General features: G+C 35.8%; 1 protein-coding gene across 4 annotated transcripts in view; it reads left to right on the top strand.

Annotated features, from left to right (window-relative positions):
- The window catches only part of RHOT1 (ras homolog family member T1), a 57,466-nt gene that overhangs the window by 26,573 nt on the left and 6,962 nt on the right, over positions 1 to 23,931 (top strand). Inside the window, exons 9-20 of one of the 4 annotated variants that reach the window (XM_006211988.4) lie at positions 4,606 to 4,704; positions 5,233 to 5,341; positions 6,114 to 6,234; positions 8,982 to 9,066; positions 9,433 to 9,578; positions 10,535 to 10,635; positions 12,049 to 12,179; positions 12,863 to 12,946; positions 14,623 to 14,742; positions 15,743 to 15,945; positions 17,005 to 17,100; positions 18,741 to 18,863. In XM_006211988.4, the coding sequence (XP_006212050.2) occupies positions 4,606 to 4,704; positions 5,233 to 5,341; positions 6,114 to 6,234; positions 8,982 to 9,066; positions 9,433 to 9,578; positions 10,535 to 10,635; positions 12,049 to 12,179; positions 12,863 to 12,946; positions 14,623 to 14,742; positions 15,743 to 15,945; positions 17,005 to 17,100; positions 18,741 to 18,863 (1,418 nt within the window). The remainder of the gene's footprint in view (positions 1 to 4,605; positions 4,705 to 5,232; positions 5,342 to 6,113; positions 6,235 to 8,981; positions 9,067 to 9,432; positions 9,579 to 10,534; positions 10,636 to 12,048; positions 12,180 to 12,862; positions 12,947 to 14,622; positions 14,743 to 15,742; positions 15,946 to 17,004; positions 17,101 to 18,740; positions 18,864 to 23,931) is intronic. The other 3 variants (XM_015245831.3, XM_015245829.3, XM_006211989.3) reach the window with 3 other exon arrangements.

Here is a 23,931-nt window from a genome sequence, read left to right as displayed (position 1 = left end):
CTGTGGATTTGTCTATTCTGAACTTTTCATATAAATGGATCATATAAGATGTGGTCTTTTGTGTCTGACTTCTGTCACTTAGTGTAATGTGTTCAAGGTAAATCCATGGTATAGCATATATTAGTATTTCATTCCTTTTTATGGTGAAATAATGCTTCATTGAATAGCTATACCACATTTTATTTACCCATTCATCTGTTGATGGTTATTTGGGTTACTTCCTGTTTTTGGCTGCTGTTAATGGAGCTGCTAAGAACATTTGCACTTAAGTTTAAACACCTGTTTTCAGTTCTTTTGTGTGTTTATTTATCAGTGGAATTGCTAGGTCACATGGTGGTTCTTTGTTTAACTTACTGAAGAACCACTAAACTATTTCTCCACATCTTTGCCCACACTTGTTATCCATACCCCAACGTTTTTATTGTCGGTTTGTTTATAGCCATTCGGGTAGTTGTGAGTGGTATCTTGTTTGAATTGCATTTCTGTGATGGCTAATGATATTGAACATCTTTTCATGTGCTTATTGGCCATTTGTATGTCTTCTTTGGAGAAATGTCTATTTTAAGTCTTTTTCCCATTTCTTGATGGAGTTATGTTTCTTTTGCTGTTGTTGAGTTTTTAAGAAGTAAAAGTTTGGGGGGAAAAAGTTTCCTGAAAAGATTTTTTTCAGAAGTTTATAGTATATGTGAGTGGTTGGAGGGCTGACTCACAGACCAGATTTGACCTGCCACCAGCTTTTATATAGCGTGTGAACTAAGATACACTTTACATTTTTTTATGATTGGGGAAAAAAACCAAAAGGAATAAAATTTGTGACATTCAGATTTCATCATTCCTAAATAAGTTTTATGTATGCAACACAGCCACGCTCATTCCTTCACGTCTGTGCTGCTTTTGTGCTCCAGAGGCAGACCTGAATGTTGCGACAGCTCGTGTGTGATAACTTTCACCACTTATCACTGCTGCTCAGTGCCCTGCTAATTGCACTGACACAGTTTGAGCTTGGCAGCATTTCAGGTACCACTGTACTGCGACATTTTTTTTTTAATCAGTACATGCCTATCATGCCAAAACAAGAAAAAGAAGTGGATTTTCAGATGGCAAAGCAGATATATTTTCTGAGCCACAGTTCCAGCATCAGTTTTTTTTAGATAGACCTTGATGCAATGTGCAGAGGAGGTTTCTGTGTTTCCTAATCTATTTGACTGAGCAGTTGAGGAACTTCCACCTAATATGCAGTCTAATGACAGGCTAAGAGGCAAATATCAAGAAAAGAATCTAATGTAATTCTATAAATGCCTTCCAAGTGATGAATGTGCTCAATGAAAGTTGTATGTTTATAGATGTGCAGCACTGTTGGCAGTGTGTATCTGTGCAGAAGTACATTTTCAAAGATGAAATATGTAAAATCTCATTACAGATCAGCATTAACAGCTGAACACTTGTAACTGATTTTCATGATAGAGAACACTAACTTTTTTTTTAAATTGAAGAATAGTTGATTTACAGTATTGTGTTAGTTTCAGGTGTAGAGCATAGTGATTTGGGTTTTTTTTTTTCATATTATATTCCATTATAGGTTATTGCAAGATAGGAAACACTAACTTTGAATCCCATTTAAGCCAAATGTTATCCCTCTTATTCCTTTCTTCTCATTATTAGACCTGTATAGCAAATTTATACTCAGTTATTATTATATTTTTAACTTGTCAATAAAAGCTTTATGGAAATTTGATTGTCTCGTGCTGTGTAAGTGCCTACGTGATATCCTTGATTTTGCCTATTGGCCCCCAAAGCCTAAAATATTTGCCGTGTGGCCCTTTACTGAAAAAGTGCTGACCCCTGGTATAAATATTAATCTGATTTATCCTTTAATCTGACCCTGATTTACTTTGCCTTAATCCTGGTTTATTGTCCCTTAATTGGAGTGTTTCTTTCTAACTTGCTCTTAATCTCAGTATTTCCCAAATTCACCTCATAATGTCATAATAGTCAAGAATAGGTGTTCTTGTTAAAAATACAGATTCCATTCTGATTCAGCCGGGTGCTGTATCTTATGATCGAGAAAATTTGGGAAATAGTCTTATACTGTAGAGATTCACCTTGAGCTTAGCCCAGCAGTGCATTAAATCCCCTCCAGTACTTTGTTCTCAGTTCTTTAATTGCTACTTTTTTCTCAGGCCTATTATTAGTTCTGCTAATCCACTAATCACCCTCCTCCTTTCCCCACAAGAGTAAAACAGCTACTACCATCTGTTCGTTTCTTAGGTGGACCCGCCTGAGGTGAAATCTGCAGCTTTTAGAGACTGTATGTGCCTTGTTTTATACAAGTACAAGCCTTGAGTCTGAGCTTGTATCAGAATCTTTTTTTTTTAGACAACATTAATAAACTTTTAACACAGGTTTGAAGTGGAATCATCAAAAAGGTCATATTCAGAATTAAAGCCTAAACTGGACATTTGTTTCCAGTGATGAAGGACTCTGTATGACCCATGGAGTCCTCTGATTACCTAATAATGAGAAGATCTGTGAGAGGGTTTTTTTTTTTTTAATGTTCAAGTGTAGTCAGCTTACAATGTTGTGTCAGTTTCTGGTGTACAGCATAATCATACACATATATACATATGTATACATATACATATATCTTCCTTTTCATATTCTTTTTCATTATAGGTTACTACAGGATACTGAATATAGTTGCCTGTGCTGTACAATATAAACTTGTTATTTACCTATTTTATATATAGTAGTTAGTATTTGCAGATCTTGAACTCCCATTTTTATCCCTTTCCAACCCCATAACCCCCTGGTAACCATGAGATTTGTGTGAGAGTCTAGATTACTCATATGCAAAATGAATTTATTTTATTACTTTAAACATGGTTTATAGCTTTATTGAAGTATAGTTTTTAATACTTTTAAAAAGTAGTCATATTTTGGTAGTATATTTTAAGGTGGTTAATATTTAAATATCATATTGAGCCAGTACCTCAGAGCACTTTTGGTTCTGATGCATTTCAAGCTTTAATGAAAAATGCATCACTTTATTTTTCTTCAGATTGCTTTTTTTAATGTAGCATTTTATGATGTGAGGAAAAACCACTTGTAAGTAAGTTATTTTCAGAGTCTGTTTTTTGCATCATTCTAGCTATTGCTACTTTTCAAAACATTTAGATTATTATGTAACAGATTTTTAAAAGAAGAGTAACTACAATGTGGTCTTTATTAATCTTGAGTATTTAATATTAAGATCATATTTATAGATGCAATATCTTATTCTAACTTGTTTTAAAAAAATTATCCAAGGTTGTAGATGTGATAGGTTATAGTCCATTTAGTACTCTTTTATAAAGAAAGCCCTATCCAGTGCCCCCTAAATGTTTGACTTCTTTTTCTGTTTTCTTTCTAATCTGTTTATATCTTGGGTTTTCCTTTTTTTGCTATATCAAATTGCTCTCCTAGAGCCCCCACTGAAAACAAAAAAAGAAAGGATTGTGTATATTTTGTTCCTTTGCTATTTTTAACAGCATTTCTTTTATGCCTTTGAGTTTGATGTGATAGCATGATCAAAACTCATCATCACGGTGAGGAGGGCATATCTGAGTTGTAGAGTGTGCATAGCATGCGTGAGGTCCTGGGTTCAATCCCCAGCACCTCCATTAAAAATAAATAAATAAACTTGATTATCCCCCCTGACCCGGAAAAAAATCAGTTGGAAAAAAACAACTCATCACTGCTGTTTGCTCTGGATAGCCTATCTCAATGAAGTCAGTAAATGAAATGACAAGTACACATTTCCTCACCTTGCCATCTCATTTCTCTGATTCAGATGTCCGTGAGAGGTCTACCTCCAGGTTTATACAATGTTCAGAGATCTTCCTGAAAAGTTTTATTTTCTCAAAATTGTTGAGGAAGCTTGTGGGCCTTATTTTTAAATAGTCAAATATTTTTTCTATCCATTATAAATCCTAAAACAAAAAATAAGGAAGTTGTCAAGATACTTTTCCAGCAGCCTTACTTATTAAAGTTTTACAGAGTCACAAAAGGCAAAATTCTTTTTTAAATGTATGGGAAGTTACTAAAAGCCTTTACCCTTATCAACCAGTATTGTTTCGTTACCTGCTTGTGAATAAGTACATTTTATATCCTGGAGGCTTTGATGTACACACACGTACACACAAGTGACAGATCAAAACATTTAGAGCAGTTGAGTTGGAAAGCCCTCACCATAGCTCAGATTCTTTAGGGAATGAGAGAGGGCATAAATAAATAAACATTTCTTCTTTATGTGACTGGAAGAATGAATCTTCCCTAAAGATGAACTTCTCTTTTATTCATATTGAGAGGATATGGTAGTGAAGGGAGAGTTTAGCCATTTCAGGTATCAGTCTAAGTAAACATTGCCTCATTTGCTTAGAATGGTTTGAGTATAAATAAAAGGAAATGGCTTTGCTTTAGTTCATTTATCATGTTGGTTGTGTTTGATGTTATGTGTTTGACAGTGAAAACATTCAGAATTCTTCTCAGCCTGTTTATGAAAATCATATTTAAAAATCTCAACTATTTACATTGAAAACAATTGTTTCTTTTCTCAATGATTTACAGATGAAACCAGCCTGTATAAAAGCCCTTACTCGGATATTCAAAATATCTGATCAGGATAATGATGGCACTCTCAATGATGCTGAACTCAACTTTTTTCAGGTAGCCTTCTTTTATTTCAGGCATGTGTGTATCTTGGCCTCTTTTTTCTTTTTCTGAAAAAGGCTGTAAAAAATTTATTTGATTAAACAGTGATATGTTGATAAACGTGCATCTCTGTCATGTAAAAACTCGATTTCACATCAGGCAATTTAATCTTTACCTAGGGGATAAAACTCTCTTACGCTTAGTAATTGAGGGGACTCTGAGAGTATAATTTCATGGTGTACAGTGGGTGTATTAAGGATGACTTGAAGTCTGAGCTCTGCATTATTTCTCTTTCTCAGTTTTATATAACAGAACTACACAAAGAGCTCTGTGTTTTAGAAACATGGTGGGGAGAGTAGGGAAAACATGTCCTTCTAAGTATGACATGTTTTACTTAATACAAAACAAAGACTATCCTAGTTTAGGAATCGTTTCTTGTCGTTGCAACTCTTTGATTTAATATTGCTTTGTGGATTAATATTTGCATTATTTGTGGTTTTAAAGCTGATTTGTTTTTAACTTAAAAAAATTTTTTTTTGCTAGAGAATTTGTTTCAACACTCCATTAGCTCCTCAAGCTCTGGAAGATGTCAAGAATGTGGTCAGAAAACATATAAGTGATGGTGTAGCCGATAGTGGATTGACACTGAAAGGTGGGCTAGTGGTGTTCCCCCCCCCCCTTTGAACTTAATATTTCCAAAATTTGGCAGAAGGTGAAAGTCTTTAGAGTATTTTCTATTTTGGGGGAAATATTTATATTAGTTAATATACCTAAAATTTAACCTGAATATTTGAGTTGGAAGAGACAGGCTATTAATGGGGATGATGATCTTAATCTTACTATCAGTATAAATTAGAGGTAGGGAGATGGGTTGGATCTCAGGAATGCAGAGATCCATCTGTGGGTAAGAGATTTCTGAAACAAATGTATCTTAAAATTCTTCTTACTCATAAGCATCCTTTAAATAGAAATTATTTTTAGGGAAGAAATACATTTTGTCTACCAGTCAAATTTACCCAATACAGAATGTTCCCTGTAAAATATGTTATCGAGCCACAGTGAGGTAAGAACTGCAGCTGGTAACCAGAATTTTCCATTGTATCAGTAAGTGCAGAGATGTGCACAGTGACTGCGTTTGTTTTTATCATGTAACTTTGTGAATGTCAGTGTATTCCTTGGGATATGTTTTGGCCCTCTCATCCAGTTCTGTCTCTTACTGACCCGGGTGTGTATGTGAAATGATTCTGAAATCAGCTCTGTTTCACGAAGACATTTGTGAACTCTGTTTTGATATGACCTTCATTATGCAAAGCAAGTTCACACGTGTTCATGAGTCTGGCTCTTGCCGTTAATATGTTTCATGCTCTTCTCCCACGTGATTCTGTACCCTTTTCTCATCCACTGTGTTTACTACTTTATTCCAGGTTTCCTTTTTTTACATACACTTTTTATCCAGAGAGGGAGACATGAAACTACTTGGACTGTGCTTCGACGATTTGGTTATGACGACGATCTGGATTTGACACCTGAATATTTATTTCCCTTGTATGTACCTTTGGCTTTCTAATTGATTTCACTTGCCAATATTTTTAAGTTTTATTTAGCACAAAGGTAGGTAGGCTTTGAGCTGCTCAAGAATAAATTTAGAATTATAGAGAGGTTTGTAGCAGGATTTCTCAACCTTGGCACTGTTGACATTTTAGACTGGATAATTCATTAATGTAGAGTCTGTTCTGTTCGTTACAGAATGTTTCGCGCATCCTAAGATGCCAGTCATACCTCTTCCCCTAGTGGTGACATCCAGAAATGTCCCCTCAGGAGGGAAGTCACCCCTAGTTGAGAGCCACTCATTTATAGCATGGCTCATACTCTTCCTCACCTTCTAATGGAGAACACAGTTATCTTTTAAAATCTGTTTTACTGAGGAAAGAGATAAAAGATGCTGGACAAACTTGTTTTCAGAGTCAAGGATCAGAAATATATTGGTTAGCATTTTTCTTTTCTTCAGTCCTGAAAATTTAGGTTTTTTGTTTGTTTGCTTGTTTTTGGTTTGTTTGTTTTGGAGGGGAAGTAATTAGGTTTATTTCTTCCTTTATTTTTAGAGGAGGTACTGGGGATTGAACCCAGGACCTTGTGCATGCTAAGCATGTGCTCTACCACTGAGCTGTTACCCTCCCCCTGTACCTAAGTTTTATAGGCTGTTTTTAGCTTAAAATAAAATAGTTTTTCTAAGTTTTAGGTTCTGTTTGTTTAACAATAAACCCAGTGTCACCCCAAAATAGGAGACTGCTTTGCTATAGGATGCCTCTATCACACCCCAGGAAAGTGGGCTTTTCAGGAAGGTGACTTCCCAAGATCTGGCCTTTGAGTCTTTGGCCTTTTCTCTTCACTTCTTCAGTGGTGGATTAATTTTTCTTTTTATGTATTTTTTTTTTTTACTGAAGTGTAGTCAGTTTACAATGTTGTGTCAATTTCTGGTGTACAGCACAGTGCTTCAGTCATACATGAACATACATAAATTCGTTTTCATATTCTTTTTCACCATAAGTGACTAAAAGGTATTGAATATAGTTCCGTGTGCTATACAGCATGAACGTGCTATCTATTTTATGTATATTAGTATCTGCAAATCTCGAACTCCCCATTTATCCCCACCCCCTTCCCCTACTGGTGACTGTAATTTGTTTTCTATGTCTGTGAGTCTGTTTCTGTTAATTTTTCTTTTTAATTTTTAGTATAGCATTGCTAGCTATCCACATAAGGGTTCAGAAAAGCTTTGTTGTTGTTTTTTCCTTGCCTATCATTGAAGAAGCAAAGTTTTTTTCTGGTTGGATTCCTGGTCCATTAATTAGCTCTAAGTTGAAACTTCCTTTGTCATGGTTATTAAATCTTGGCTCAAGTATTTATCAGATTTTTCAATAAACATATATTGAATGAATGAATTTGTCCCAGATCATGTTCGTCCAGTTTTCTTTTCTGTGCCATTTATAGTGGGTAGATGAATTCTGCAGTATGTTGCTTGTTGCTTTCTAAAAGCATGACAATGAGGAAACTCCATCTTTTATGGTTTTGTGACCTACGCAAAGATCTCTTTTCATTTATTTATGTACTGTGCCTTTGATTTTCTGCAAAATAGCCCGCCCCTTCAGAGCCACCACTTGAATCTTTCTGGCCTTCTTATTAAACTCTCTGCCACTGTCCTTCACACTGCTGCTAGATTAACAGATACACAAGCACGGATTGGGCCCTGTCACTTTCCCTTCAAGGTGGGATAAATCCCAAGCTTCTTAAGCTGGTGTCAGAGGTCACTCATGATCTGCTGTGCCCTGGCTCACCCCCTGCCTTCATTCTGGAGGTAAACCCCAGACCGTTTCTAGTCCGCCTGTCAGGTATCGTTTCCCACTCCAAGCTTTTGCCCGTGATGTTTTCACTCTCTTCCTCCCTCTCCCTCCAACCTAGTTCTTGCTTCTTAACTTTCAAGTCTCAAGTCAGGTGGCAGTGTCTCTCAGCAGTGCTGACACGTTCCCATCCCCAGGCCAGAGGTGTTCCCTTTCACACAGGCTCTCCCAGCATCCTTGGTTTACTGATACTCAGCAGTTGCCGCATTCTCTTGAGATAGTGAGGTTATCTGTTTTGTGATCTGTCTCCAGCTTGGATGTGTTCCTTAGAGGTAGGGGGCCTATCTTGTTTTTATGTCCCTCATACCTCAGTGCATTTGATATGTGTTTATTGAATGGGATTGAGGCTGTGTCAGAGGTCAAATCAGGCAAAAGTTACATCTCTTCACATCATTTTCAAATCATTACAATGTTGATATTTTATGTAGCTCATAATTTTGACTAATAATTGGTTTATAGGAAGAGCAACGCATTACAGTTTAATCAGTGTTATTTGTAAAAAAAAAAAAACTGGGGGGGAGATAATTAAGTTTACTTATTAATTTTTAGAGGAGGTGCTCGGAATTGAACCCAGGATCTTGTGTGTGCTAAGCATGCGCTCTGCCGCTTGTGCTATACCTTCCCCCCTTATAGTTGTAAAATGTAAAACTTTTAACACAACCTGCCCTTCAGATATTTAAGAAAACTGTTTATGTGCCCTTGGAATGAGCACTGTTACGACTCTTCTGAGGATTGCCGTACCACTCCAATGGCTTTTCCCTGGGAAAGTCTAAATGGCTGCAGCAGACATATCTCTGTCATCCTACAAAGAGACTTGTCGCAGTTTCATATTCATTTGTTAAATTTTAGTATTTGTTTAATGGTTTGTTTTACTTTCTTTTTTTTCATCAACAGGCTAAAAATACCTCCTGATTGCACTACTGAATTAAATCATCATGCATATTTGTTTCTCCAGAGTACTTTTGACAAGCACGATTTGGTAAGCTTTTAGCTGCTGTTTTCCATGGTACCTGGTGAAGTACTTTCTTGTGAATGATACAGCTCTTTTCCCTGAGCTCTGGGGGCTCATGTCACATAGCCAGAAACTACTCAACCTCTCTTAACTTCTACTAGCAAAAATACTTTTATTATTGACTTAATTGTTTTCTCAAGATGAAAAAATATAGTTTCTGATAGACTTACATAGGTTGCTTATATATGTGTAAGGGATTTTCCTGACAAAATGTAAAGATTTCTTTTCATTTGCTAGTTTGTAGAAGCGTCTTCACTCTATTTGGGGGCTCTTGTGCTGGGAGTTACTCTCTCGGGTATTTAACACCATGTGTACTTCCTTGTGTGTCTGCAGGACAGAGACTGTGCTTTGTCACCTGATGAGCTTAAAGATTTGTTTAAAGTTTTCCCTTACATACCTTGGGGGCCAGATGTGAATAACACAGTTTGTACAAATGAAAGAGGCTGGATCACCTACCAGGGATTCCTTTCCCAGTGGACGTGAGTACAGAGCTTGCTGCTTTCCTCCCAGGTCACAGCTAGTTTAAACTTACGGTGCATTAGATTCATTATTTTTTACGTTTGTCAGATCTTACGAAATGCTTCAACATAAGTGCCTGTGAGCAGGATTTACAGTGCCGCTATCTCTGACATGAACTATAGGTGTTCTATAAATTTACCAGGAAGAGATGTGTTTGCTTTGGGGTACTATACAGGGAAATATTAATAAGTCATATCAAAATGGAACTAAATTCTAATGCAGTTTTGATTAAGGGAGTTGGAAACATTGTTATCACACAATTATTGTATCTTCGTACAGGGAGAGCGTATTTTACTTGACACTGCAGACGTATTTTGAGGGTTTGCTGTTGTTTGTTTTTAATGCAGTCCTAGACTTAGTGAGGGTGGTGTCTACAATCTAGTTACAGCCAAGTTGACCTTTTTTCTAGGGTGCTAAGGAAATCCTCTGGTTGTGCATAAATGACTTAATTACTTTAGCCTTGGTGAGACTAACTTTCTCAGCACTGGGATCTATGCTTTTTTCAAATCATGAGGTGCCATTCAGTTATTTTTACACCCTTCTTAGACCTTTTCAGATTTAACTAGCCAGTATTTGCAGTACAATATATAACTTGGGAAGCAGAAAATATAAAATATCCCTGCTCTGGATCTTACCAGTATCTCACTGTGCATGTGCTTGGGTTTGTTCTCTCCCGGCAGATGGAGTAGTTACAGAAATTCCCCCCGCCCCCACCTGCGTTCTCCTCCCTTTCTTCTCTGCCATGAGAATGTCAGTGTAGGAAAAAGAAAAGTCATAGTTAGGCACATGGGAAATTAAAGGAGTCTGACAAAAATTATCTGGGTCTGGTAGCAAACTATTTGAGCTGTTATAATTTTTTTTGTATAAAAATATTCACTTAGGAACTTTCCACATTTTAAACTCTTCCCTTTCCTAGGCTCACAACCTATTTAGATGTGCAGCGATGCCTGGAGTATTTGGGTTACCTTGGCTATTCAATATTGACTGAACAAGAGTCTCAAGCTTCAGCGATCACAGGTAAGTATCTGAGTACCATTCAGTTTGTAATTAGAAAATTTTTTAAGATTCAGTTGCATACGTAAAAAGAGTGAAAGAAAACTCATCTTCATACTCTGTTTGCCCACGATTTGGTAATTTTTCTTGAGTTGAGATGTTTATCAAAAAAGGAAGAGTAGAGGTTTTACTTCCACTCTGCCCATGATGGTTCTGCACTGATGAAAATCTGGGAGGGCTGTGGGCATTAAAAGAATTTACCAGTCTACCTTGCATTTTAATTTTCTTTAAACATTAAAAGCAATGCCTGTTAACTCATGATCCTGATACTGAACTGACTGTACATCTCTCATTTTCATAACCTGTCTCCACATTAATAAATTTTTCACAGGTGTTGTAATGTTAACCAGGCATCCTTGCCAAGGAATGTGCTCCACTTAAAGAAAACCCATAGAAACACTAGGAAACAGCAAATAAGGGGACTGATCATTTCAAAGAGTTCTTATATCCTAATTGGTGGGAAAAAATGCCATATCTTACAGGAAACCCCATAACAAGAAGATAGCCAGTGTTAAACTGACAGAGCAAGTACCCCTTAAAGTACTTAACCAATTAGTGTTTAATTCAGCACCAAAGAGTAAGGAACTAATTACTAGACAGCATGAGGTTCTTTTACTCCACAAAATATGGTGAACATCTTTCTGTATCAACAAGTATACTTTATATATTGTTAGTATTAGATAATGTGTCATCATATGGTTACTCTATAACTTAATTAACTATCGTACAATTATTTTGTGTTTTTTTTTTTTTAATCACTTTCAGTTTTTTGCTACTATAGTGTCTCTGGTGAGTCTTCTTGTGGTTGAATCTTTGGGTACATCTTAATGAGGCCTCTTGACCTCAGGAAGAGATGCCCCATTGCTCTGCTGGTACAACATTGTTTTCAGGGTTGCCTTTTACAGATTTACATTTGAAAGGCCAGTTAACCCTAGAGTGCCTATCCCTTCCCATTTGTAGACCTAAGAAAGTGCAGTTTTGAGATAAGATCTTTCAGTTTATAATTTGTTATGACAGTAATTTATAACTGAAAAGATAGATGGGATATAGTGTTGGCTATATATATTGCAATTTTTGTTCATTTTCGGGAATATCATTTTCCTTACAAAAAGGTACTAATTTTATGATGAAATGAATATCATTTAGTTACCAGTTTAATTTACAGCCGATTGTCAGAAATGCATCTTTTCCAGTAAGTGAGGCTCTTCTGTATTATATTTTGTACTTTATTTCACACACAGCTTGACTGTTGCACAGTGTGTTTATTGATCAAACACTTTGTAAAAATGATAAATAGCAATTGCCTATTTTGCAGAAGGTGAAATGACGGTTCAGTAGGTCCAAATAGTACATAATTAACTTTTTTTTTCTTTTTAGTAACGAGAGATAAAAAAATAGACCTTCAGAAAAAACAGACTCAAAGAAATGTATTCAGATGTAATGTAATTGGGGTGAAAAACTGTGGGAAGAGTGGAGTTCTTCAGGCTCTTCTTGGGAGAAACTTAACGGTGAGAGTTCTCAGAAAATAGAACTTTAACCTGACAGATTTTTATAGTCATCAGTTTACATGATTTTTTCATAACCATTAACCTTTTTAGATGGTTGCTAGAACTGAGTGACCTATGGATAATAGTACAGCTAAAGTGTAACAGTAATCTCATTGAGCTGGCTTTGTCTTTGCTTCACTGATGTTAGCTATCATCTGTCTTTTTTTTTAACCAGTGTTTCGATGGGGATTAAATAAATACACATATGACAGCATCAAATACAGTGCTTGGTATGAAGTAAATGTACAGTAAATATTTTGAAGTGATACTGATTCTAATTCTGACTACTGCCTTAAGTAAAGAGACTGACATTTTTCCAGATGAAATAGCAGACCAAATTACAGTGTAGTGAGAATTGCCAGCAGGTGGCTCTGGAATACACTTTCCATAAAACAGTTCACTTCCTTTCCAGCTACTGCTTTCCTTTCATGCAGAATGAATGCATCTTTTGTTTTAGACCTTAAGAACTAAGAAACAAAATCAATATCCCCTTTGTACTGATAAATAATACATAGCGTAGGAAAGAATGTCCTTTCTTTTTTCTCCTGTAAAACACCCACACATATACACAGAGTGCGTGTGTTGATGAAAACTAGTTACTGTAATTTCTTACTGTAAGCACTGAAATTTTTGGTTATTTTCAGAGGCAGAAGAAGATCCGTGATGATCATAAGTCTTACTATGCGATTAACACTGTTTATGTGTATGGACAGGAGAAATACTTGTTGGTAAGAAATTTTCTGGCATATAAAGATGATTAATTATTGGATACATTTTTAAATGACTCTTTGAAAACAGGATTGGATTTAATTTAATGGCTTGTGTGATTTTTTTTTCCACCTGGTTTATTCTTTGAAATTAATTTTAATTCCCTTGATCTGTATGGTGATAACATGGGTATAGATATAAGTGAAAAATTGTCTATTTGTCTGCTTAATTGTATGTTATACCACCATAAGAAAGTTAAAAAAAAATTAAATACTCTTTACCCTCTTTTCTACGTCTATTTTTAAAAATTATGTCCTCTACTGTTGACTAGAAATTAATAATGAAAACCTTAGTGCAGGTGTGTGGTAGTTTATCTGTAATCTGAATCAAGTTTTATCTATTTAGCAAGGAGGAGTATAGTTAACAAATCTGTTAGCCTAAAAAACGATTGAAAGAAGGGTATGACTGAAAACATAATATGAAATAGTACAAAGAAATTTATGTTCTTTTTGGATCCAGTCTGATTTTGGTTTGAACCCTGGTCCACCACTGATTAGCTATGTGGCAAGTTGCTTATTCTCTCTGAGCCTGAGTTTCTCAGTTAGCTAATATGAGACGCTCCAGACAAATAATGGGTACTAAAGAAAATTCATTCCCTTCCTCTTTCTTTTTGGAAATATTTATTCTGCTAGACAGATGATCACGTTGAATTTTATGTATACTTTGCTCTTTATGATAAAAGTTCTTTGTCAGTTTCTTTTCTTTTTTCTTTTTGCAAATAACAAAAGAATTTACTTGGCGGAGTTTTAAGAATTGGGAGACACAGATTTGGGTAAACCCAAAGGAGTATTTGAGAGAACAGAGTCAGTGGCTGATCAGTTTCTTGTTAAACCTGTTTAGCTCCCATCTTTCTCCTCTAAGTGGAATTCTGCATATTGGGTGTGTAGTGATTCTTGCTGATTGTTCATTTCCCTGCTTTTATTTATACAACCACTCTTTGCAAATTGATTCTTTCATGTCTCTGAATATTCATGCTGTAGTAGTGTTTTACTTGGAATATGCTGAGTCACCTCTGACTTCACACTTCCCCGTTCCTCTCCTCAACGAAGATTCACTCTTATGTAGCTCAGTACTGAAGTTTACTCATGTTGGATCATTATCATATCATAGATGGGATATTTCTTTAGAGGTGTTATAATAAACATTGAAAAAGAGTAGGCAGTGAAGTAGAACAAAATAACCTTAATGTACGGTCCTTTGCTTTGTGTTTTTGATTGGTAGGGAGAAAAGGTGATGTGGTAGAAAGAAAAAAGACTTGGGAATCATATCCGAGTTCAAATTTTGGTTTGATGATTAGTTAGAGATTAGTTAGATGTGTTATCTTTGGCAGTTGACCTAGTCTCTAGCTTGTTTTCTTGTTTATAGTATGTAGAGAATTCATGTAAAGGGCCTGCCCAGCACACTTGAGTCGCTCACTAAATGCTACTTTCTGTAGAACCTTCGTCACCATTTTTCATTTACAAAAACCGGAAGCTACTTATGTATCTATACTTCTGACTTCTAAAAAACAGTCTGAAATTATGCTTAACTAGTACTTTTTAATTAAGAAGTCAAATTAGGCAAGTGATAAAACATGATGACTTTAATTATATATGAATATTATGCTTATGTTTCTCATTATCTTTCTTTTTACAAGTTGCATGATATCTCAGAGTCGGAATTTCTAACTGAGGCTGAGATCCTTTGTGATGTTGTATGCCTGGTATACGATGTCAGTAACCCCAAATCCTTTGAATACTGTGCCAGGATTTTTAAGGTTTGTTGTTCTTTTCGTCTGAGTTTAATTTTATAAAGGGTTTAATGGAATTGTAATGTGTTTTCTAACCAGGGAAATACAAGAAAATTATTTACGGAACTTTTTGTAAAGTACCTGTGTGTCCTATACCTAAAGGGTCTGGTTTCATTCTGAGGTGATAGAGTCCCAGACAATTTTAAAAACACTTTTTTCTGCACATGACTCTGATGTGCAGTCCTGGTTAAGAACCTCTGCATTAATGGAGGGTCTTCTTGGCTGTTAGGACTGCACACCAAGAATAATAATAGAGCAAGGGAATAAACCTAAACCAGAGGCTTGGAAAGTTACCAGTTACTTTGAGATCATCAACACAATTCAATAAGAGTAAAAAACTATATGTACAAAGGAATTTGTTCTAGCAGTGTTTTTAATAGCAAAAACCTGGAGATAATCCAAATGTCTAACAATAGGAGGACGGTTTACCAAATTAAGATAAAATAATCCCATGAAATTTCAAGTAGCCATTAAAAATAATAGTTTTGAATTCTGAAAACATGGAAAATTCAGTATTATATTTTTAAATGATTATATCCAGCATGACTGCAACTATATAAACATATATATATATATATATATACACACACACACATATATATATAAAAACATAGGTGCTTAAGGACTAGAGGTAATATCAAAAAATGAAAACAGTGTGCTTTAAGATAGAGGAATGTAAGTGGGTTTCTTTTTATTTCAGAGTATTGTTTCTTTTTAATAATTTCTTTTTCAAATTGTAGTGAATCTGAAGAATTGTTACAGGTTTATATTGTTTCCAGCATTGGAAAAGTGGCCCTGGTCTTACTATGCTGCTGACCTGGACCACTGCGCATCCTTGCCTCTTAGTTCACTTTCTCTTTGAAACGATTGATGCTTTGCCTATCCAGAGAAAATTTTTAGTGCACATTTAATTAAATTTAGTAATTTCTGAACTTACCATATTTTGATTTCATTTTTTATTCTATAGCAACACTTTATGGACAGCAGAATACCTTGCTTAATCGTAGCTGCAAAGTCAGACCTGCATGAAGTTAAACAAGAATATAGTATTTCACCGACTGATTTCTGCAGGAAACACAAAATGCCTCCACCACAAGCCTTCACTTGCAATACTACTGATGCACCCAGTAAAGATATCTTTGTTAAGTTGACAACCATGGCCATGTACCCGTAAGTACTTGCTCTGCCATCATTTTCATGTTGCATGGTTCATGATAACACTGCATGCCATTATTAGCCATGAGGGTGGAATCTCCGTCACATAGAAGTTGTTCAGCAACAGAAAGAGACTTTGTAATGAGAAGGTACAAGTTTGAGTAAATGCAAGTTCGGTCTGGGTACCATAATAAAATTATGTAAATGGTGATTCTGACCATATTTGAATATGTTTGAGCAGGCTGTAACTATCCTAATAGGATAGTACAATAAAACTCAGCCCCTCACCCAGCATTAAAAAAAAAGTGTTAACTGCAATAAAATGGGGTTGACGTCATGTTGTTTTATGCTTATAAGGCATTTTCATATGAACAAAAAGTTCATTTTTGCATTTTTCTGTTGATTAATTGACCTTGAGTATGTGAAAGATTCTAAAATCTTTTATTTTTAATTTATGTTTAAATTATGGGTATGTTTGAGTTCAGGATATAATGTCTTTTTTAAGTGCCATAAAAAGTAGTTGTAACTGGAATTCCCTCTATCATAAACGTTTTACATGAATGTTATGAGCCACAAATTTTATGTACATTTATTGTATATCTATACATGCGTATGCACAAGCACGTAACTGTGGTCATCGTCATAGTTTACTAACTGTCTTAAAATTGCATGGTTCTTAATGGCATTCTCCTCAAGTACTGTGTTTGTACAAATTCTGTTTTGCAACAAGATAGTTTTTCAGGCAGTGCGTTTCTCAGGACTTTATCGTTTATTCTGTGTATTATTATGCTATTCTCTAAATTATTTTTCTTATGAAAACTACAGTATAAAATAGAGTAATACTCAAAAATTGCTATAAACTGAGGTTTCTCAGAAGGGTGTTAATTTGTACAGATTTTTCAAATCAGAGTTAACTTTATTGGTATTCCTTTAATACTTGTTTTAAAAAAATGCAGCAAACCCTTGAAATTCTATTTGTGTTGGAAAAGAAGTCATATCTATTATTATAAGATAAGAAAAATCTTCTTTATGTTTTGACCTTTGCTTTAAAACTCTCGTGTATGTTATCTACAGAGAGGATCATTACAGAGACAGACTCTCCCGAGACACGGGCAACACTGATAGAATAGAGAATTTGAGAAAAATCTGGGTCTTTCTAAAAACTGCTTTGTAAGTTACTTTTTCTTTGTGGCTTCTGTGGGATTTTAATGACATTTTCTTATAGATGACCAAATCTCCTTTCGTGCCATAATTAACACTTTGTAACTATCCAGAAACGCACTGCTTGGTCAGGCTCACTGCCTCCATGTATATCACAGTGTCTTTTTTTTACTATGTAAACTCTCTTAATCTTATACATAACTAACTGCAACTGTGTTTTTAGATCTGCATCTTTAAAACATTTTTACTGCAACGTGTGCGAGTGTGTGTGCGTGTGTGTGTATATGATAAATGTACATACATGGACACTTGTTTACATGGTTAATCCAAAACTACTTCTCTTACGAAGCATCTCCCTGTTGCTAAGCATACTTTGCATCCCTCCTCTTTGGTGGGTGGCGCCTGTGTGTGTTGAAGAGTCAGATTCAACTTATAAAATAACAGATGGATTCCAGTATGACAGCTGGCAGGAACGTAGTAGCAGTGATATGTTCATCGTCACAAGTCAGATTTTAAAAAGGAATGTCTTGAGCCTAGAAGAGTCTTTTTAAAAATTAATTCTTGTTTTTCTTCATGTCGGGATTAGGCATTATTGGGATGCTGCTAATCTCCACAACCATGCCACCGTGTGCTGTGGTCTCATCAGATCTCACAAGCTGAGCCAAGTCAGATTGGGCCAGTCCTTTGACTGAGAAGCCTCTAAAAAATGTTCAGGTGTTACAGGAAGTGATGGCCTTGATTCATCAGAGGGCGCTCTTCTGAGTGGGTTCTGTGCCAGTACCTCTTCAGGGGTGGTGTGATGGCCTTGTATGTCTGAGTGGCTCTGACCACTGAGCAGTCATTGGAGACCCCCTGCTTTGGTCATTAGAGCAGAGATGAAATGGGTTGGCCCATGTGCCTGTTCTAACTAGTGCAACTCCACTCAACCAGAAAGGAGTCAGAAAGCATCCCTAAATTTCACATCTAATATCAATTGGATCCATTGTTGATTTTTACATCCTTACTCAGAGTTTCATTCTGTCATACTTATGCTGTGTTTTGGTAGCAGATGAAATTAACCCTATATTTTGGGTTCAAGTAGAATCTTACAAAGCACTTTGATTTCCTTTTGGAGCCATGGTGCTTAATGAATTAAAGACGATGTTGTTCATATCTCCCCAGGGTTGAATATACTCGTCTTTTGATTCTTGTGTGTATTTGTCTCTCTTCTCCTTCCTGGTTTTCAGGCATGTGTGTATGCTGAGGGAGGAGGAGGAGGGAATGGCTATTTAAATGCTAGCAAACTTTGACCTTTTGGTGGGTGCTGTGGCTTACTCAGTTTTTCTTTTATTAATTTAGATGAGGGTGTCATCTATTGCTGTGCATATTTATTCCACGAAAACTCTTGTAATAATAATTCCATCCCCCCTCCAAAAAAGCAAAAGTGTTAGCTAATTTTCCAGATTTTCTATAGGGTGGGAGGAGGGATCTGTTGCTGTTGAATATATTTTTGGTAAATGTGGAATTCTGCACAACTTTAGCATGCCCCACACTGTCCTTTCCTTAGTGTTGCTTATGCCTAAATCTTTTTTTTTTAAGTTGGCACACTCTGACTTGTGCCATATTTGTAAGTAAGAACTCAACTCCTGTCCTTCTGTGTGTTTTCGCAGCCATGCCCGGTTACGCTGTATGTGCACCTGCAACAGGTGTACATTTTGCATCTGTCAGAACTTCCTCAACTCAGACTTGCTGCAATCTGTAAAGAACAAAATCTTCACTGCAGTTCTTAACAGGTTCTTAACTTTATTTACTGGGTACCAGGCGTTCTGTTCAAATACAAAAGAAAAAAGCGGATAACTATTTATTATACAGATACTCACTACAAAGACAACAAGCCGACTGATGCCCAACTAACTTCCACTAAAATCCTCACTGTAGTGACGTTTAGTTTTGGAGTCTTTCTTAATGTTAAAAATTAATAGATACATTTAGGGGACTGAAAGATTTTGCCTTTTGTTTTTCCATTAAGGAGGTTAAAGTATTTTTTATATTAGAGGATAATATGTGTAGGGAGATTAAAATCTTTGGCTGAGAGTTGTAGAAATAGATGAGGACTTTGGTAAGGAAAAGACACATTGATCCCAAATGTTACGCTGTGCTCAGCTTTTATTCAAATAGTACAACTTACCAAACCATACTAATATGAACAGTATCTTGGGTTTGAAAAACTTCTCTATTTTTGTAATCGCTTACAGTTATAATTTACTTTTAAGTATCTGGAATGTTTATTTGAAATAATATGATTTCTGGAAATGAAGATAATAATCAATATTAAGGATTCAAAGGAATATGGAAAAGAAAAGCAAATCTTTAGGGCTAGTTTTTGAAGTCTTTATAATTGAGTCCAAAACATAAAGTATGCCTAGAAAATAACACACTTTTAAAAAGTAAGAGAAACAAAAACAACCAAAAGATAGGTTATATACATTCCCTCAAAGCAATGAACTTGGAAGGTTATGTTCTTATTCCAGTCATGCTACCTTTGTTCAAATTGATTTTACATTCTGGGGCATTGAAGAGCCTATGTAATATTAATTTGTATCTGATGTCAAATTTTTATGTGTCTAAGTATGAATCAGATTTTTGAAGTCATTCAAATATCATTGAGAACAGAGCTTGATTAAGACAGATGATCAAGCTAAATAGATTTTGGTTAGAAATGGATCCATTATTTGGACTCTCACTGGAGGCTAGGCTCTGGCTGTACCAAATGGGTAGGGTAGTTTGTGTCCACCAGCATGATAGGAGACGTGGCTGTGAAACAGAGAGATCATGTTTTATGTGAGTCAGAAACTAACTTCGAAGACATTCTGAAAGAGTTGCAGTGATGCTTTGAGCGCTGGCAGCTCTGGAATAAGAAAGCAGCCATCTCAGGTGATTGCTTTGAAGGGATCCCCCCACTCATTTGGTGGTAAAGTTCTGCCTCTGTCCTTTGAATGGCATCTTACAAAGAGTAACACAGACAGATTCTCTCACGACAACCGTGAGAAAATGCAAGGCTAGTTCAAACCAAACAACGTTCAGGAGCTCCGGTGTCAGAAATGGTAGAGTTGGAAGAGGTTCTAGAATTCCTCTGGCCTAATCTTCTATGAGAATGCCTTCCTGCAAGCCTTCCTGAGAGCGAGTGCTGTGTATCTGCTGATGGCTTTCCTCGTTGGAGAGGGTTTTTGCTTTTGCTTTCTTTTTTTTTTTTTTTTAACTAAAATGATTTCCCTGTAACTTTCTCTCCTTTAGTTTTAGTTCTACCCTTTAGAACAACATACGACTCTTCTACTCCCTCCTCAGCCTAGCAATCCTTCAGACATTTGAAGACGGCCATCATGTCTCCCCTAATTTTCTCTTCTCCAGGTAGAACATCCCCATTTCTTTCAGCCTTTTCTTGAATTAGATAGCTTAGTGACCTCATCATTCCTGGTTGTCCTCATCTGAAAGCCCCTTAGTGTTTGGAGTACCTTTTAAAAAGTGCCACTGAGAATGGAGAACAGTGCTCCAGGTGTGATCTGACTAGTCCGGAGCAGTGGGCAGTCATGTTCCAGAGTTAGGACAGCACCTGTCTACTAACGTGATGTTAACTTTTTAGCAGCCGCATCCCGCTGTTGATGCAAATTAATCTCAGGGTAAATTGAAATCAAATTTTTTTCATATGAACTGCTATTAAGGCAGTGTCCCTTCCTCTTTAATTGTGCATTTGATATTTTTAGTTGGCTCTTTGAATATAAATGCTGATACATATATATCTCTATTAAACCTCATATTCTTCTTTTCTATCCATTTGTTCTAGCTCAGTCATTTCAAACATTATTTCTGTCACCTGTCCCATTGTATATCTTTCTCAGCACTGTGTCATTTGCAAATTTGGTAGATATGTCTTCTTTATCTTTCAAGTAATTGATAAAAAACAATGTCAAATATCCAGAGACTGGAGAGAGAGCAAGCTCAAGCATGCAAGCCAGCCCCTTAGTGTTCCCCTGGAGAACTCTTTTCCCAATGACACAGTTTAGAATTCTTGGGGAAAGATTATTTTGTCAATTAAAAATATTTTATTATCCAGCCCACATTTTATCTGATTATCTTACAAGAGATTTCATAGGGGGCTCTTTTGAAACCAATATGTAACTTATATCACATTCCTCTGATCTACCAATGTAGTAATTTCATCCAAATAGAAAGTGACATCTATTTGGTGTCTTATTCTTGGTGAACTCACCTTGGCTCTTACTAATTGCTGATCACAAACCATCTATTTTATTCTGGAAGCTCTTGATTGTCCATAATTGCAGACTGATTCATTGTCTGCATCTTGAGTGACAGTTTTAGTTGTAGGTTGGTTTAGTCAGCTCCCCAATGAAATAGGTGGGGTTTGCATTAATGGATGAGATTGCTCATAGGAAAGTACTCTGTATGTTGATCCTCGAAGAGAAATCGGTGCATTTTGGCATACCTATTTATAAACTAGAAGTAATTTGATGGTAATGTCAGCATACATCGCTGACATCTGATAATCGAGAATGGAAAGAATGAAAAAGAGGAGGAGGGAAACCAGCATACTCCTTCCTGTTCCCTGGTAGTATTTCAGTAATTTTTTTTATTGCAGTACAGTGGAAATTTAAGAGTTCTGTACTGAAGTTTCTTTAGTTTGCAAAAGGATTGTAGATGAGATAGATGAGGGTGGAGGCCAGAAACTTAAGTGCCTACTGGGTCTGGATGGATAATGTAAGTGAAAGAAGGTGGCCAAGGATAGGAAATAAAAGAGGTGGGAACTACGACACGTCCTGTCCAAAAGAGGCAGCCACCACTTGGCTCTGGCCATTGGCTGTTGTCCAGGCCTGGTGTTCCCAGGATTTGTGATTCTCTGAGACACTACAAGTCAGGATATTTATATGCAATTTACTGATCTTTAAATAATGATAATTAAATTTTTAAAGTTGGAAGTACTAATCAAAACAAAGAAAGCATGTTTACAGGCCACAAGTTTGCACCTTCAGTCTTAAGATATAGCTTAGAGTTCTGAAAATGCAGGCAAAAAAAAAAAGTATACCTAAGCAATGAAAATGTCTCCTCTAAACACCCCCACATACAATTTTACCTTTTTCTCTTCAAAAACTTGAGTAAGTTGTGAGGTGATGGGGTGAGAATGGAACCACTTACCCTATTATTTTTTGGGTTCTGGCAACCTTTGGTGGTTGGTCACCATTGGTTTGCCATGCTAGGTATGCCTTAATGTTACATAAACTGAAAAAGGATTCATTGATTGAGTAAAAGTCATTTAAGAATTTTTCAGTGTAAATCAATGGGGAGGATTCTTACTCAACAATAAGTCTTAAGTCTTTAGTTTTAGAAATCTGCCATGCCTAGTGTTTGATTTAGAAGTATAAATGAGCAGTTTCATTAAATGTCTGCAAATAAATTAATAGGCAAATATTGGTACCTCCATGTTGGTCTCAAATTAGTACGTTGTCTTAGTGTGCTTATAAAAGATTTTGGTCACCTAAATAGAAATTACTTCCAGAGATAAAACATAATTTGGGGCCACATTCCCCTCTTTATGTCATCTTCCCACCACTTTGGTTCATGCACTCAAGTACTCAAGTACCTACTTTAGATAGGATCCTGCTTTGAGTGGGGGCAAAATATAGATGAAAAAGATACAGACTGTATTTAAATACCTTGCTAAATATTATGTTAAATTTTTTTTTAAACTTTGGTTATATTTCCGTGACATTATGCTAACAAAGGAAGTGCTATATAACCTGATCATGAGAGGATTTATGCCTAATCAATTAATTATACTTAAACATTTTCAACAGTTCCAACATATCTGAAATTGTACATTTTTCCCCTGGCTATCTGTTTTTGACCAGAAGAGGCTGACTTTGTTTTTAGCTTATTTACTGACACTACATATTTTAAGCAGAAAGTAGTAATACATTTTTTTCTTTCGAGTTTAATTGAATGTATATTGATTTCAACATGTGAGAGAAGTGTTCACTTACATATCTGACATGTAACTTTTTCTTTGGTAATTATGGTCCTAGCCTTTAGATCTGGATAGGTTTATGTTTTTCTTTAGAATAATGTATAAATAGCTGGAATTATTTGAATTTAAATACATTTGGAGGATGATTAATCTGTGGCCAGATGATTTAACCTTTGGCAATGCTTTCATTTGAAAAAGTGTAATTCATGTAATTGGAGAAAAATACCTTTTGATTATATTTTAATTTTCAAATACCTTTTAAATCTGAACGGTGTTAAAATGATTTTGTAGGAGTGGGCTTGATTGTTGGTTTGAACTACCCAGAAATTTTAGTTTATTAAGTATTTATTATTTTGACTTCAGAACACTCCGACTTTGCATGAGGATGTTACTATACTGTAGTGTGCTATGGCTTTAATTTGTCCCTTCCTTTAGATGTTCATTTTCATTTGTTTGTGCCACTTAGTCATTTTTTTTAAACTCCTCTTGATCCCTTTCCCAGCTAGGTTTCAGTGTATAACCCTTCCACTTCTAACCTAGCATTTCATCAGCACTGTTTATTTTACAATGTATTATTTTGATGTGGTTTCCTTTGGCGCATATTTTGGTTTTAGGATTTCTTTCACCACGTTTTTGCATTTGCACTAGCCGTATAAATTATTTGTTCATGTTACTCCTTAAGTTTGGCAATAGCATTTTTACTTTAGCAACAAAGTGTGTAGTTGACACTGAGTATTTACAGAGATCCAAAGTTATGATGGACGGTCATCATACCCATTGTATTTTTTATTCCTATTTTTAATGTATTTTTTAAAATTAGATGA

The sequence above is a fragment of the Vicugna pacos genome, chromosome 16 (genome assembly GCF_048564905.1).
Source record: "Vicugna pacos chromosome 16, VicPac4, whole genome shotgun sequence".
Classification (NCBI taxonomy): Eukaryota; Metazoa; Chordata; class Mammalia; order Artiodactyla; family Camelidae; genus Vicugna; species Vicugna pacos.
Note: the sequence above shows the minus strand (reverse complement) of the source record. Positions and strands in the feature narration are given on the sequence as shown.